Source organism: Hippopotamus amphibius, chromosome 10 (assembly GCF_030028045.1).
Source record: "Hippopotamus amphibius kiboko isolate mHipAmp2 chromosome 10, mHipAmp2.hap2, whole genome shotgun sequence".
Taxonomy (NCBI): Eukaryota; Metazoa; Chordata; class Mammalia; order Artiodactyla; family Hippopotamidae; genus Hippopotamus; species Hippopotamus amphibius.
Genome location: NC_080195.1, coordinates 2,472,076 through 2,489,692, shown reverse-complemented (window position 1 = coordinate 2,489,692; position 17,617 = coordinate 2,472,076). Strand labels below are relative to the sequence as shown.

The 17,617-nt window shown below is 43.1% G+C and overlaps 1 protein-coding gene across 1 annotated transcript in view; it reads left to right on the top strand.

The window, feature by feature from the left end:
• CSMD1 (CUB and Sushi multiple domains 1) overlaps positions 1-17,617 on the top strand; it is a 1,409,269-nt gene that overhangs the window by 912,224 nt on the left and 479,428 nt on the right. The window contains exon 9 of the mRNA XM_057697717.1: positions 16,029-16,153. Coding sequence (XP_057553700.1) covers positions 16,029-16,153 — 125 coding nt within the window. The remainder of the gene's footprint in view (positions 1-16,028; positions 16,154-17,617) is intronic.

Here is a 17,617-nt window from a genome sequence, read left to right as displayed (position 1 = left end):
CTAGAACAGAACCCATGAGCAGCCTGGAGAGGCCAACTTGGGAAGCACTGGCAACTGCTCAGTGGTCCTCCCTAAGATTTATTTATTTATTTATTTTTAAATTTATTTATTATTTTTTTTTGGGGGGTACACCAAGTTCAATCATCTGTTTTTATACACATCTCCCCGTATTCCCTCCCTTCCTCCACTCCCCCCCCACCCTCCCTCGAGTCCCCCCCATCCTCCCCCTCCCAGTCCTCTAAGGCATCTTCCATCCTCGAGTTGGACTCCCTTTGTTATACAACAACTTTCCACTGACTCTCTATTCTACAGTTGGTAGTATATATATGTCTGTGCTACTCTCTCGCTTCGTCTCAGCTTCCCCTTCACCCCCCGCCCCCTCCCAAACCTCGAGTTCTCCAGTCCATTCTCTACATCTGCGTCCTTATTCTTATCACTGAGTTCATCAGTACAATTTTTAGATTCCTTATATGTGAGTAAGCATACAGTATTTGTCTTTCTCGGATTTATTTTTTTAAGATGCTGTGTATCCTAATCTTCTCTGCCCTTCTCCACCCACACGGGCGGCTTCTATGTTCAGGGCACTCCCTCCTTGCTCCATCCCATTATCTCAGCTTTTCCCAGCACATCTGTATTTGTGACACCCATTTACGTTTCTATCATTTTAGACTCATCTTAGAATGACAGAAACATACATTCATGTTAGATCTGCATGTTTCTGTCGTGTTAGATCATGATGTCCTAAAAGAAAGAGGAAGGATTATTGATTTTATTTCTTATCACTGTGCCCACCGCAGGGTAGACACTATTTTTCTGTTGAATTACATCAAGTTGAAGCTAACGAGCCTGTCCCTAGGGATGTCCAATCATAGCCTCATTAGTACTCTGCTAAACCAATTAAGTCAACACCCTGGTCAGAGAACAGATCAACAACATTTTCTTAAAACATGACCTGTGCTCAAAATGGAATTTGGGAGTTGAAAGAGTGATAGTTATGACTAAATAAGCTAAATATTTAATTTATGTTATTGGTATTTATATATCACCATTCGCGCTAATAACTTTTGTTCTTCTGTTCTTAGCCCCCTATTTTTTCCCCAAAGGGATCTTACATAATACACTTTACGAAGTTACGAGGTGCCAGATGGAAGGGGAAACTGAGGTACATAAAGGAGAACTTACGCAATCAGTGGGACACAAAGGCATAACCCAAGCTGATGCTCATTTCTGCTAATTTCCACCTTCTACTCTCTTCTTTTTCTTGTGACACATTCGATGATTTTGTTTATAGCTATTAAAATATTGCTGTGGTGGGCTTTGTTACTTCTCCACTGTAGTTCAATCTTAGTGACAACAGAACCGCCCGACTCTTGTTACAAGAAAATATTAAGGATTGCACTTAGAGATTGTGTATAAACCAGGAAATAAGTATGGTGTTCTCTTCTGTAAGAATTGATTTTTATTAAGTTCTTTCATTGAAGTATTTCTTAAATGATGGAGGAATGAGGGAAACACGGGTAAATTGTAAGCTGCAGCAGGCTTTGTTGTTGTAACGTTCGGGGTGTCAATGAGATAACATTGTCTTCTCCGTGGTTGGGGAGATTGGTGGGGAAGTATCTTGTGGGGAGGGGGGGTGCTCTCCTTATTTGCATCCTGTGCATACACCTGCTTTCTTGGCTTGTTGGATTTCTTTTTGTCTTGCTTTCAATTTTTTTTTCCACTTGCTTTAACAGAAAATTCAATTATATTTCAAAATTGGAGCAGATGGATCCATTGAAATTCTGGTATTATGTTTAATATCAGTTCTCCCCTTTGGCTCTTTATTTCTATGATTCTATTTATTGATACGTTTTCCATGATGTGTTGATAGCGTCCGTGGTCTCAGTATTGCTAAGCGAAATTTCACTAAGTGCCGAGCATGGATGACCCAGGTCTTGTCATGATCCAGCCCCCCCTTCCTCCCAGTCTTGGCTCCAGTGCCTCTTCCTGAACAGAGTCTCTGAAACATGCTTTTCGTTCACACCCCTCACTCCCTCTGTGCTTTCTTTTCTTTGCTTCTGTTTCCGAGCACTGAGCAGGACCCAGGATGATGTGCGTGTCTGTGTTTACAGTGTTAACGCACGACACACGGCACATGATGGTGCTGTGTCCCCCACGAGCGTGTAAGCTCTGTAAGGGGTGCACTTGGTTTGGCTCCTCGTCTTGCTCCCAGGGCCCAGCACAGTTCTCAGCTCGTAGTGAGTGTCCAGTAACAGTTCTTCAGCTATTTCTTTCTATTTTATATAAGAAATGCATGTGCATTTACACAGTGTGAGGCAATGGTAAGTCTTGATTTGATATGCACAATTTTGATTTGCAGGTAAATTTTCAGGAATGTAATTATTCCAGAGAAATAAGCTACTACTTATTTCTTCTATATTCTGTTTGAGGCACGGAACCCCTGCTAGACAGTTCACGTACATTGTCGCTAATCATAATGACAAGAAGAAAATACAGGTTTCATCATTACTGAGATTATTGTCTTATTGAGCCTGTTTTTTTCCCATCAAATAAAGAAATAATCAGTTTACTAATAAAAGGAACTAAGTTCTGGGGTCTAGCATGTAGCATGGTGACTATAGGTAACTATGTTTTATTGTATACTTGAAGGTTGTGAGAGGGTAGATCTTGAAACTTCTCACCACATACGAAAAATGGTAACTAGATGAGGTGATGGATGCATTAGCTAACGTTATTACAGTGATTATTTCACAGTATATACATGTATCGTCTTCATGCCATATACCTTAAACTTACCCAATGTTATGTCAATCATATCTCAACAGAGCTAGAAAAAAAATACATGAAACAAGTTAAAAATGTCTCAGAGTTGGAATTAAATCCATATTTTGTGTCTTGTTAATAAGCGAAACTTGGGAACTGTAATGGGAGCAATAGGAAATTTTTAAAATAGTCAAGCTGGTTTCATGTTGGGAGAGATTCTCCCCTTATGACATAAGCCCTTTGCACTCAGTGTTCCCATGGGAACAGTCAAGAGCTGCCATGTATTTTTTGGAACCCAAGCATTAGCTTCTTTCTGGACGCAGGGTTGGGCTGTAAGTGATGTCTTTGCTCACCTGCACAAGTGGGAAAGACAAGGTGAGGGGACAGGGCATCCCTTCTAGGGTCTCCACATCAAGTAAGCAGGTTGGCGGGTGTAGACTTCTCCCAACACCCTGCATTTGGATTTTTAGCACCAAAGTCCCCGGATAGGCTCTAAAGTGTTTTTAGAATTTGAAAAAAATTTGAGGAACATAACGCTTTTCTATGCCCTTTCCTGAATGCAGGCACTTCACTTTCTGCTGAAGTTTCACTATTACAGGGAAACTGAAGTAGGCTAGAAAAAATATTTGCCAGTGACTACTGCTCTTTCAAGGCGCATTGACTGTATTTTTAAGAACTGCTTAAAGAAATACCACAACCAATATTTTTCTGTTCACACTGTTTGAAACCTTCATATCCTCTTGAAAAGGGGCACACCGTGAATGTTTCAGATCTCATTTATCTGGCCAAAGCTGCTTCTGATAAAGAAATCCGTGGAGTAGAATTCGCAGAGGGAACGTATTCCCTCTCTCTCCCAGTCTTTCAAGTATCTGTAATGGTAAATTATTTGTCAAAATATAATATCCATTTAAATAGTTTTCTGGGAGGATTGTGCATTGTTCTTGAAGCATACATCAATTTCTTAATTTCAAAATACAAAAGATAGTTGATTATTTATTATTCCACGTTATCCTGATTGTCAGAAATGGGATTTTAGGGATCCTTTAAATGTTAACACTCTTTAAAAAGCCCTTCTCTAATACAGTTTGTTTCCCTGTTTCTTGGCTTCCTCATCTGTAAAAGAATGGGCTGAAATGGAAGGTGATGATTTCTGTGGTCCATCGGTGCTGTAAAGCTCTGTGTCTCTTAGCCATGTTTTTGCCAGAGTCTAATAAGATTTTACACAACTTCTATGAGGCTCCCTTCCAGTTGTGATGCACTCGACTCTTGCTGAGAATTTCTGGTTTAGAGACCTTCTGTGTTTCTGTATTTATATTCTAGGGTAGCTAGTTAATAGAGAGGGTAATTCGTTAGGGGGTTTTTGGATTTGACTAAGGTCTGTATAAAACCAGTCTGCACACTTTACCTGTCGGTTGCATGCTTTTTGCACCACCTCCCTACATTCCATTGGGACGGCTCCCTCATCTTCTTGTTTGTAAAAGTGGGGAGGGGAGGAGGGGAGGCGAAGGCAGGTGGCAGGCACGTGGGAAGATTAGGAAACTGAGGATTTGTCGGTTCTTAGCTTACTGATGCCATCTACAGTTTTTTAATGTGTTTTTAAACTAATTCCTCAGCTCTTTTTATAGAGCAGACTTCTGTTAAGTGTTCAATAAGAACCAGAACCAGCACTGCCCTTCGCGGGAAGCAGAGAGGGTGTCCTCATGGTGGTGAGCCCTCCCCGCCCTCAGGGCTCAGCTCCTGTGGCTTTGCCACGGAGGGATTCCAGGCACCAAGGCTTTGCTTTGCGGCTTCTGGCCCTGATGAAGTGGAGCGCCCTCTGGGAGGGCAGGGCAGCTCACCACCTGGTCTCATTGCGTAGTCTGGTGTAGGGACCGCTCATCAGATCTTGCTCAGGGCAGTTTTGGACAAGCGACAAGAGAACAGGAGCAGGAGATCCTTGGGCAGGTGGGAAGGACCACCTTGTAGAGAGCAGGGCGCAGTGGGAAGGCTGGTCCCAGGGCACTGATGGAGCAGGGCGGGAGGCGAGGGCGGCCCCACACCCGCACTCCTTTGCTGTAGTCGTTGTTCCCAAAGGAAGAGCGGAGAGAAAACGCAGACCACTACCTGGGGCCCTGGGCAGGGAGATTCGGGAACCCAACCTTGTACTTACTAATCCGTCAGTTTCCTTAACCAAAATGAGCTGAGCCCTCAGAACTGTGACGTGCTCCTAAGATAAAAGGAGAAACAAAGAAGGAGCAGGGAAGGGATTCCTTTGTTGTAGACAGAATAGCAGGGAAAGGCTCTGGGGAGGTAACCTCAGAGCTGAGCTCAAAGGATGAGAAGGAAAGGATCTTACCGTGTAAAATAGTGGGGTGGGGGCAGTCCAGGCAGAAGGAAGCACATGCAAAGACCCTGAGGTGGGAAAATCTTCCTGCCTCTCTTCCCTAGAGGTGAAAATAAACATCGAGGGCTGAGTCTAAACGAATGGAAGTTAAACACACTGACCAACAAACCCACAGCTGCACAGGGGAAGCAGTGTGAGAGGACCCCAGGCACATCCAGCCATGTAGGTGGAGTTTATGGTCTGATGCTATATACCTACACGGCATCACCTGCCCCAAGACACCTTTTCTGCTTTCCCCGGGGTCCCTGACCTGCCCTTTTCTCAAACTGGCTTGGTCCTCTTTACACTGTTAAATGTGTTAGGTCATCATATAAGATGTCATTTCTGGGAATGACCCAGGATTAATGTGAGATGGAGGAGAAGCTGTAATAAGAAGACATTTCCTTGTTGGGTTGAAGGGGGGCAGATGATGGAGGGGAGGTCTGCTAGGAAACAGAGACGGTGTATTTAGGGCTTTGAGAAGCATGAGAGCGGAGCTGTCCTTCTTGTCCCCAGGATCTTACCATCAGTAAGAAGAACACAGACTCCTGTTCTAGCTGAGCTGCATTTTACTGACAACAATTTACACAGCTGGGGCTTGACTGGAAGCTGATCATCTACTCAAGTTCCCCACTTTATTTGGGGTTCCTTAGAAATCAGCCCAAGATAAGGGGTGATTCAGTCCCAGAGAAGGAGGGAGGGAAATGGAGGAAAGCTGTTCACGGCAGCCCCTCCCAGCGCCACATCTTCAAAGCACCTTGACTTTCTCCACATTTCAGGGCCAGGGTTGCCACCTTTCCAGGCAGCTGCTGTGGAACCCAGAGCCCTGATGCCCTCCATCCAGCCAGCACCTGGGGGAAGTGGCTCCTTTCTGTCAGGAGCCCCCAGACCCATGGCTGTGGTCAAGAGCAGTACCTGGGATTTGGCTGCATGGCCGCAGAACCAGCGCGAGGACCAGACAGGGAGACGGGGCAGGTGTGTGCAAGCCTGGAGCAGCCCCGGCTGCACACACTTCGGCCCTGGCTCGGGTCACCCTCGTCTGTCTCGATCTTCCCATTGTCAGTCCATCCGGTCGTTGGAACAAGGAGGATAGGATGAGTCAGCTTTGCACAGAGTAGACATAAGCCTAGAGGAAAATGTTTGCTGTACAGCTTCTGTATATTTGCAATTGTTCTCTGCTCCATCACAGATCTAGGTGATAACGTTTCGGGGAAAGAAAGACAGCTTGAATCCGTGTATTACATGATCTCAAGCAATTGACCCTCTGAGTCTCAGTGTTTCTCAAAATGGGGTTGAGGCCCCTCCAGTGACGACTCCCCCGGGGGCCCTGGATGAATGCCTGTCACAAGGAAGTGGTTAAAGGTATTGTTTCCCTTGTGCCTGGTTAGCTCCTGCCACTCCTTGGGCCTGCTCATCACATGAAACAAACAGTCTTCGCTGGTTTGTCCTGCCCTCCATCCCTGCTGGCCCTCCTGGCTGGGGCGGGAGCTGTCCACAGGCTGCGGGCGCTCTCACCTCCCTCCACCCCCTCCCACCACATCTGACAGGCTCCCCCTGCTTTCTCACTGGAGCTGCAGAGGAAGGAGAACAGCCCGTAAAACAGTTCAAGGCCAGAGTCTGCAGGGTCCCCTTTGGCTTCCAAATGTCAAGTTAAAAAGGGCGTAGAGACCACTGTTCCCAGGGCATCAGGAGATGGTCAGGCAGGGGCCAAGAGACCACACAGAGATGAACTGAGATGGGAGAAGGGCCTGCTGGACCAGCTGCTCCGAGAGCCTGGATGCCTGTCCAGCCTCACTGGAATCCCCTCTCCCTGCCCACCTGTTGCTTCCAGAAACAGTGCAGAAATGGCTTCTGCCTCTGTGTGAACGGGTGGGTGTGAATCTGAGGGTTTCACATTTCTCCTTGGTCAGATAAAAAACAGTCCTCTTGTTTTGCTAAATAGTGGATCCCCGTGAACTTAGGACACACTCAGAAGATGCAAATGAAATTTCCTTGTGGGAAAATTCACACGTCCTTCTAAATGCTGCACATCTGAGAGCTGCCAGAGTCTGAAGGTTGCTGGTCATTTAATGCCCAGTTCACAGCCTTATTGTTGCTTGTATTCTGATCGCTGTCAGAGGTCTTTGTTGTGCTATTATTCACACACAGTATCCAAAAATCCTATGAAATATTAGGTTCTTTTCTTTCCTTAGGCTAGAGAGATACATCTACTCTCTAATGTGCTTTTAGTGGTACTAACTTGCCCTAAGGCTTGAGGAGATGAGTCTAAAAATTGTCGCTATAAAAAGAAAAAACGACCCAGAAATGGCACATTATGTGTGAGAATCAAAAGGGTGATAAAAGGCATCGCGATATTCACAGCAGCTGCACATGCATCTCTGATGATGCCGTCGTCTGCAGGGCTGTGCAAACAGTGCCATCGGGAACGTCTCAGGAGGGAGGGGCCCGTTTACACGGCACCTTTGTCGCTTGAAATCCGTCGAAAGCGATGGGACCAGGTCTTGCTGTTCGTGGAGAGCACACAGTTAAGTATACAAGTTCCTTTCCTGAGTGGAGGACGACTCCTTCAGTGGAGAATCAGTGAGGTTACCTAAAACAGCCGCTGTTGAAGTAGAGGCGCGTGACGGCAGACACACGCTGCCAGGTGGCGGCAGCAGTGGCTTCAGGTGCTGCTGTTGAGACGCACTCCCTGCTGCCTTGCACGGTGGTGGCCCACTGCACATGTAGGAGAGGATCCAAATTCAGGCCTTTGTCTCCTGTTTGTGCTGCGCTGTCATTCTACCCACGTCGATCTCAGGGATGTTTTAAGTGCAGTCAGCTCTGCTGGAGGCTGTGAGAGATGTAGAGGTGGGTGAAACACGACGCTTTCCCTCGGGGAACCTTGCTCCTGGGAGCTGCCTCTCCTGCTTCTGTGCTTTAGCTTAGTATTTCTAAAAGGAAACACTGTGTGGAGCAGTAAGAGAGCTGAGCTGTACCTCAAAGAGAGGGAAGGGAGGAGACGCAAATCAGGAGAGCACCCCAAATCCCCGACGCTAAAGGGGAAAGACTCTGGAGCAGAAGGGAATGGGTACCCTTTTGGAACAGCAATTGGAAAATACTGTTCTGGACAAACCAGGCTACTTGCAATTTCCTGAACAAATCTCCAACTTTGACACCTACAGGGCTTTCTCCAGTGGGTTTCACTCTGGAACACAGTTGCTCATTTTGAGGAATAAATTATCTGGCAGTATCACTGTTTTACCTTTTCACTAAAGGCAAGATCACTTTTCCCATAGTAATTTATATTTATTTACCTCATTGACCAATAGCTGTTTGATGAAGAATCTCTTGCCCTCAGTAGCTCATCAGTACTCATCAATGACTAGCAGGGCACCTAGTGCTTCAAAGCCTGACCACAACCAGTTGTGAGCCAGCGCAGGTGAGGTGTGACAAAGGCCCACGGAGAAGATGAAGAGGAGACGGGTTTCTTTGCTACCACTATTTCTCAGTCCCTTGTTACCGACAGATTGACACATGTAGCCTCAGGAAAGGGACGCGTCTTTCTTCCCTCATTCAGCGTGCATTTTTGAGTGCCTGTGGTGTGCCAGGCGCTGTTCCAGGCCGTGGGGATATTTTGTTTGTAGGAGGAGGGCTCGAGTCTAACTGTTCTAAAGATGTTGAAGAGCATCGGGAGTGTTCCTGACGGGTTTCCTCTCATTTCTTTTCTTGTATCAGGTGTCATTTCTTTTCTTCCAAAGTTGTAAAAACACCTTCAGATTCTTCCTACCACCGTTTTCTGGAAACTTTTTAGCACCTTCTTCCAGAAGTTACCTGTGGACTAATTCTGTTTGTGGGGAGTAAACATGTTTAATAATAAAAGAATAAGAAGGAGGAGGAAGAAGAGACAGAAAATGAGAGCGGGGTGGAGGAGGAGGAGGGAGAAGCGGGGATGGGGGGGGCTTGTACCCGCTAAGAGCAGTGCTGTCGTTATTTGCAAAGTCAGCCGCAAGGCACAGGAGAGGCTGACCTAGAGTCCCCTGACCGCGGAGGTGCACAACGTAGCCGTCTCTGTGCTGGGGCTGTCAAGATTTCTCTGTCAATATCCCCATGTAGGGTGCGTCAGAAAATTGTGTGTATTCACTCTTGACGTTGTTGAAATCCGTGATTTCTCGGTCCGCTGGGTTTCGTCGCTGTGCCCGTCCGCCTGCCTCTCCTGGGGTGTTAGTGCCAGGACTTGAGGAGAGGTCGCTGCGTCAGCGGCGGGCACGGCTTGCTCGCCTCATCGCTGTCCCGCGCGTCCCTGCGCCGACTGTGCCCGGGCCGCGCGCCGGTGCACCTGCTCTCCCTGGAGAGGAGGTGCTGCGGCCTCTGTGGCTTCCTCCCAGGCAGCCTCGGGCAGCCTTCGCGGGGCGGGACGCTGTGTCACTCCAGGGCCCGGGGGCTCCACGCGCCAGGCTTAGGCTCGCAAGCTGCGCTTTCTTCTTTAGAGAGGCCTCGTCCACGAGGTCGCAGCTGGGAGACGGGCTCGGGCGCGTGTGAGCCCCGGGCGCCCGCGCGCAGCCCCAGGCGGAGCCCTGCGCTGTCCCGCTGCCTCGCCCACCTTGCTTCCCGGCGCAGGGGGTGGCGGGTCCCGGGGCGCGGCGCCGCACAGCCCTCTCTGCCCGCTCCCCGTGTTCTCCCCGGCCCCGGCTCCGGCCTGTGTTTTGCTTTACTTTTATGGTTCATCGCGGGGCGTGGAGAACCATGAACCACCACTGCTCCTTGAAACATATTTCACACACCTGGACGACCCTTCTGGATTAGACGCCTCTAATTTGATCTTGTGCTCCTCCAGTATCGGCGTCCTCGGGTTGTAAGCAACATACGGGAGAAAAATCACAGGTGTTCATCCTCGTGCCTGTATGCGTGTGTGTCTGTGCGCGCGCGCGCGCACACACACACACACACACACACACCATTTACCACTTCACATATTATCCTGCCACATCCAGCTTCTGTTCTTCTCAAAAAAAAAAAAAAAAAAAAAGGATTCGGTTAAGCAACATATCGATATCTTTCCTAGAGTCTAGTTCCATATATAATTTCCCCACATCATCTGTGTTCATTTTACAAAGACAAATTAGTGTCAAATCCTGACTTTTTGTTCTAAATTAAAGGTTTTTTTGCTCTAATTTTGGGGTTTTCTGTTGCTTAAAAGTGGAAACAGTATAATACAATGCATTTCTCCTTTTTGCTGCAGATGCAAAATGTGTAAATGCCTACCTTTGATGCCTAAAAATAGTATCTATTCCTTTTATGTTTATGAATCTTTATGTTATTTGAGCTGGATTTCTTTTGACAAAAAGACAGATATCTATTATCTATATCAATCTATCAATATATCCATTTAGAAAATTCTAAATGGGGAAATTAGTTGCTTCAGTAGATTCAATCAACACCAACCAGTCTGGATTGAGGTAACAGATGGGATCTGCCCATCTAGCCACTCAGGTAGGTCAGAGTAATCTCTGAATTAGTGGCTAGTTGGATATCACAGCTAAATCAGTCCACATCCTATTTTGGATTCTAGTTTAATCTTTAAGTTACTTTGTGTGTGTGTGTGTGTGTGTGTGTGTAGTTTTACAAATAGTTATATAATACCAAGCTTAAATAAATGCACAGATAGCCATTTTCTAGAAAATCCATGTTTAGAAATAGTTCATTCACCTAGAAAGTCTCTTTAAACTGTAGGTAAAGTCAAGTGGGTGGTGACAAATGAAATGTCTTCAGAATTCAAACTTTGAACGATGAGCTTTTGGGAAGGGCTAAGCACTGAAGAAGTGAAAAATGTGCTGTTTTCTCTTCTATTCTACTTTATTTAAAACAAAATTATTCTGCTTCAACTATTTAACTTAAAATTTGCCATTTGGATATTTACTATCAATACACAATTTATCTTGATCGTACGCAAAATCAGTTTTCTATTATTTCTGACAATTTCCAACCACTAACGATTGTCAAAATTGTCTGACAAAATCAATCCAAGGTGTTGAATTTACTTGCCATTGGGAAGATACTAATGTTTTTTCTGTTATTGTCTTCTGAGTGCTTTCCAGAAAACCAAATTAGTTTTTCTAATGTTATAGAGATGCTTTCAAACATAGTAATCATAAAACCAAATCATAAATGAAAGCTTAGTTTACTATATATTTGAAGTTGAAAGTGTGCATGGATTTTAAATTGAACTGATTCAGTGCTAGATAAAAACCAAAGCAAAACTTTGAAGTAAGAAATTAGAAGTTGGGTCATCGCCAGTTTCAAGCTCACAACGCAGGGACCACTCCTCGTCTCCCCTCTTGGGAACGAGTTTACCCGTCAGTGGCTCTGTTTTCCAACCTGCAATCAAGCTACGTGGTTGTTAACAATTTTAATGCTTTGAAAGTAGAGAAGCCTCACTGTTTTCTCAGTTGTTATTTCCAGTCATTTGTCAAAAGGTTTCAGGACAGAAATTAAGGAATGGGTTCCATATCAGGCTGTGCGTACTAAGGACCGATTTCCCCAGAACCCGGACAGAGATTCCCGGGCTGGAACTTCTGTGATACTGAACGGTGATTATGGAAATTTAGGAAGAATCCTCTCTCCTGTGGTAGAAGAGGTGTCTGCAGTTTTTGTGTGATGGAAATCTGAGGAGAGTGTTCGGTGTGAGGCAGTTCTATCTCAATGAGTGAGGACACACCGGCAATCTAATAGTAGGATTTTAAAATATTTTACAATTTAACTTGTAATAAAATCAGAAGTCATACAATTACTGCAGTATAGAAACAAAAGTGTACTTGTGATTCTATTATCACTCTAAAATTAGTTTTTCTGCCTGATTTTCCTGATATATAGATTTAGGTACTTATATGGACAACTGTTATCTGGGGTAACAATTTTGTATCAAGCGCCTATATCGTACCATATTTTGCTCATTTTTTGTAGAAACTTATTCATTCAAATATATGTGAAATAATAGTCAGTCATACTTCTATTAATGGACAGCCCCATGGCTTCTGAAAAACGACTCTGTCCATATTTTCTCCTACTTAGGATGATAAATCTATAATATAGTGCCAGAAGTGAGGTAGAGTGGTCAAAGTCAACAGAATTCACTAGGAATACCTGAAGGGCATTGACTGGATGTACGGAAAAGCACGTGTAGAAAAGCTAGACGTTTGTTGGAGTGAAGAGCCCTGCATCTGATCTGTGGATGATGGGCTTTGGGAACGGACGTGAGTGGTTGCCAAAGGGAAGCAGTGATCCCAGTTCCTTCCTTTGTGTGTGACCACATCTGGAAATTGTGTGACATCCCAGCACCTCAGTTTGAGAGGACCGTAAAGCATGTTGACACACCCTTAATCCCAACTCTCCCTAGCCCGTTATTGATCACATCACCTGGTTTATTTTGTTCACAGTACTTATGACACTCTCATTTTCTTATTTGATTTGTTTATTTTTGTCCTCGCTCAGCTAGACTGTTATCTCCATGAGATTGGGACTTTGTCCGTCACATTAATTTCTGCATCTTTGGTACCTGGAGTGGAGTGTGGCACAGAGTGCATATTCCATAAAAATGTATTGAAAGAATCACAGGAAGTCTGAAAAGAAATTTAGGTAAATAACGAGAACTGAAGATTGGGGCCTGGAGTAGAGAACACAGAGATATAATAGTTGTTTTTAAATCGAATATTTAGATTTATTTCATTTATTCAGTGTGATTCCAGAAGTTTAAACAAAGACCAAAGGCCAATGAAATTCTGAAGGGATATGTCTAAAAAGTATAGCTGTTTTAAATAACTGCTATGACTGACAATGAAAATTAGAATTATGTAAACATTTTGGTTTTTCCACTTTTCCCTTTCAAAAATAATACATATTATGTGCTTATAACACAGTGTTTCTCAAAATTACTTTCACAGAATTCTTTTTTTAAACTTTTAATTTTATATTGGAGTGTAGCCGATTGACAACGTTGTGATAATTTCAGGTGCACAGCAAAGTAACTCAACCATACATATACCTGTATCCATCCTCCCCCAAAGTCCTCTCCCATCCAAGCTGCCACACAACATTGAGCAGAGTTCCTTGTGCTATGTAGCAGGCCCTTGCTGGTTATCCATTTTAAATACAGCAGTGTGTACATGTCAACCCCAAACTCCCTATCCCTTCCCCCGCCCTTCCCCTCTGGTAACCTGTAGGGTCGTTCTCTAAGTCTGTGAGTCTGTTCCTGTTTAATAAATAAGTTCATTTGTATCATTTCTGTTTAGATTCTGCATATAAGCAACATCTTAAGATATTTCTCTTTCTCTGTCTGACTTGCTTCACTCTCAGTATGACAATTTCTAGCTCCATCTCTGTTGCTGCAAATGGCCTTATCTCTCTCTTTTTTATGGCTGAGTAGTATTCCATTGTATGTATGCACCACATCTTCTTTATCCATTCCTCTGTCAATGAGCATCTAGGTTGCCTCCATGTCTTGGCTGTGGTAAACAGTGCTGCAGTGAACATTGCAGTGCATACATCCTTTTGGACCATGTTTTTCTCTGGGTATATGCCCAGGAGTGAGATTGCTGGGTCATATGTTAGTTCAGTGTTTAGTTTTTTAAGGAACCTCCATACTGTTCTCCAAAGTGGCTGTATCTATTTTCATTCCCACCAAAAGTGTAGGAAGGTTCCCTTCTCTCCACACCCTCTCCAGCATTTATTGTTTGTGGATTTTTTAATGATGGCCGTTCTGACTGGTGTGAGGTGATATCTCATTGTAGTTTTGATTTGCATTTCTCTAATAATTAGTGATGTTGAGCATCTCTTCATGTGCTCTTTGGCCATCTTTATGTCTTCTTTGGAGAAATGTCTATTTAGGTCTTCTGCCCATTTTTTGATTGGGTTGTTTGTTTTGATGATATTAAACTGCATGAACTGCTTGTAAATTTTGGAGACTAATCCCTTGTTGGTCTCATCATTTGCAAATATTTTCAACATCCATTTATGATTAAAAACTCTCCAGAAAGTTGGCATAGAAGGAGTATACCTCAACATAATAAAGGCTGTATATGACAAACCTATAGCTAACATACTCAATGTTGAAAAGCTGAAAGCAGTTCCTCTAAGATCAGGAACAAGACAAGGATGTCCACTCTCTCCACTTTTATTCAACATAGTTTTGGAGGTCCTAGCTAAGGCAATCAGAGAAGAAAAAGAAATAAAAGGAATCCAGATTGGAAAAGAAGAAATTGAACTATCACTTCTTGCAGATGACATGATAATATACATAGAAAATTCTAAAGACGCTACCAAAAAACTATTAGAGCTCATCGGTGAATCTGGTAAAGTTGCAGGTTACTCCCAGAGGTTTCTAGTTGCCCTGGATATTTAGTGCAGAAGGGCTTCCTGACCAGATAAATTTGGAAAATTCTACATACTTTACATTCTCTTAAGTAGGTGAAACACATTTTGCATATTAAATTTTAGGAAGCTGAGAGTCCCCTTTAGAAAGGAAAGATGCTTAGTTTTGTTTAATCCAGAATTTTTCAAATTGATTTGACCCTGATTGCTGATTTTTATAGACATCTGTGGTGATCTCCAGAGAGTGTTGTATAGAAGTGTGGGGGACGCTGCTGTAATGTTCCTGGAATCGTGTTCACTGTGATGCTGTAGATGAGAATTTTTCAATAAGCAGGAAAGGAAAGCATTTGTTTATTTTTTCTCTATCTTTTATCTATTAATAAGTTTACACATAACATGGCAACTATGCATATTTTCTCTCAAAGACTCTCTTTCATTCCTATTTTTGTCAATATCAGCCTCAGAGTTTGTCAAATGGAAGACACAGGTTGAATTTCCTCTTGTAACAATAGGCTTGTCAGATAATAAAATAATACTGCACTCAACGCATTGCCAGACAACAGGCTTAGAAGCAGTGATTGGGTGTGCTCAGACCTGGTGTCTGCCTGTCCCATTTTTTCATGCACCTGTTGAACTGTGCGTCTGCAATCAGATTAGAGCTTCACGGTTTCAGAGGCAGCTCTGGAGCCAGAGAAGTTTTTCATCTACCTCTAGGCTGGGTGGATTGCTTTTTTCTAAAGTGTCATTCTTTTCATGTAAGATGTATTTCTGAAATATAGTAGCACTGGCCTTCTTCTGAATATAATTACTGTTTGCAATGGGAACAAATTCTTTACTGGGACATTGTTTCCTTGTTTTTCCTTGGGAGAAAGTTTTATTATGATGATGACAATGTTAAAATCACTTAACATGAGGTTTACCTCCTTAAAAGTTTTCGGTGTATATTGCTGTCGACTGTAGGTACAGTGATGTATATAGCAGATGTCTAGAAATTATTTATATTATTTAACTTAAACTTTATGCCTTTGAATTAATAACTTCCTATTTCCCCCCTTCCCCACTAGCCCCTGGTAACCACCATTCTAGTCTTTGATTTTATAAATTTGACTATTTTTGATGCCTCCCATAAGTGGAATCATGCAGCACTTGTCTTTCTGTGTACAGAGACATTTTCTTAACCCGGGCTTTTTCAGTCTTTTTTTGATAAGATGTTTATCCACATGGAATGACATCCAACTTTATTTTGTTTTCAGAGTTCACTTCTTTCACATGCATTTTCTTACTGAAGCCACAACACATGGTCCTGCCACCTCTGTTATTGTCTTGATTTTAGAGAAGATATCTTAAGGTTCATATATTTCTTTAGCAGAAGTCAGCAGAATGGATATTTGAACCCAGGTCTTATGTTGCATTAGAGAGTTGTGTCTGGGAATAATTACTAATGGATCACTTAATGTTTAATATTGTTTTGACGGCATAACACAGTGGCAGCACTGTGATAATTTTTTTAAGAAGACTTCCATGAATAATTCGGGTTGTTTTTGGTTCTGTAATTGCTCAGGGTTGGTGCAAATGTACAGTTCTCCTGTGAGGACAATTACGTGCTCCAGGGATCCAAGAGCATAACGTGTCAGAGAGTCACGGAGACTCTGGCTGCATGGAGTGACCACCGGCCCATCTGCCGAGGTAAGGCGGGTTCGTGATTGTGTCTGCCCAGATTCTCTCTTTCCTCAGAGTTGGCGTGCTTTTCTGAACACACATGGAGATTCAAGTGCAAAGCACTGTGTATAGACAGAACAAAACTTGGTGATGATTTATGCTTTCATAGTGATGTAGGTAAACGAGAAATATTTTTTGAAATTTCTTTTGAAATTTTTTGAGGCAAATATTTCCAAAGATATTTGTGGTTTTTAAATTTCAGGAAATACATAAGCAAATCTGATCATTCAAACACACACATATACTCCATATAACTTGGTATCCATCTATCTATATGCACGGTTTGCATATGTATGAAAATATGTTATATAACCAGATGCTTTGGAAAACTTTATGCAAGTGCCTGCAAATCTAAAAATTCTCACCTTGAGATAGTAATGAAGTTGAATTCTTGGGTTTTGATAGTATCAGTGATAAAGGGAGTTTGTTAGAATGATCCAAAGCCATCATTTTATTATTAAATCATCTTAAACTAATCTCGGACATAGCAGAACAAAACACAGTATTGCATTACCATCATCTTCTTCAATGAGGTCAAAATATATATTTGTCAATTCTAGCTTCTATGAAGTGTGTGAAGAATCCTACCAGAATTATAGAAGCCATAGTGAACCCAGCATAAAACTGTTTTGGCTATTTTACTAAGGAAAAATTAATAAAATCAAAAGAAAAACTAGGAGTCTTGTTTGCATTTTGGTCACCAAATAATGTATGCAAATTGGTAGTTTTAAAGGAAGAAGAAAAAAGTGCTAAGATGAACAAGGAATAAAAAGGAAACTTTCATTTGTAAGAATATCTTATCCCTCCTTATAGTCTTTTTCAGGTGAATGGATTCATACATTTTTATTTGTAAATGTTTCGGTTGTATAAAGGCACAAGATGAACAGTGTCAGTTATAGCCTATGAAATGAAGTAGCTGTGAAATACATTACTTGCTTCATCAAAGCTAAGACACTAGATTGCAGGCTTTACTGTAGTGCGCCTTTACCAGTTGGTGGCTTTTTACAGGGAGGAAATAGCTTTGCAGCATCTGTGCACGCCGAGGGCAGAGTGGGCGTGGCGTCTGGCTGCAGGCAGCCCTGTCCCATGAGGCTTCCCTTCTTGAAGAAGCACCCTCTCTGGTCAGGAACTGTATATGGCTGTGTCCCTCCCCTTTTTGTCACTAGACTATTTGTACACGAACACCAAATTGACATCATTAGGCCTTCAAAGGAACTGTAGCAAAATCCACATTCCCTTGAAGGGATGGTAACGTTTGTGCCCCGGTTCACACTGGGACTAAGCCGCACGTATTCTCTTTCCCTGAAGGAAAAAACATGCTTTCATTTTAAAATGTTTTTCTTGTTCTTCTATACCAGGAACGTATGTCATTATTCTAAAAGCCCACACTAGACAAACTAGAGAACGTGCATCTGTTTTAAACTGGTATTT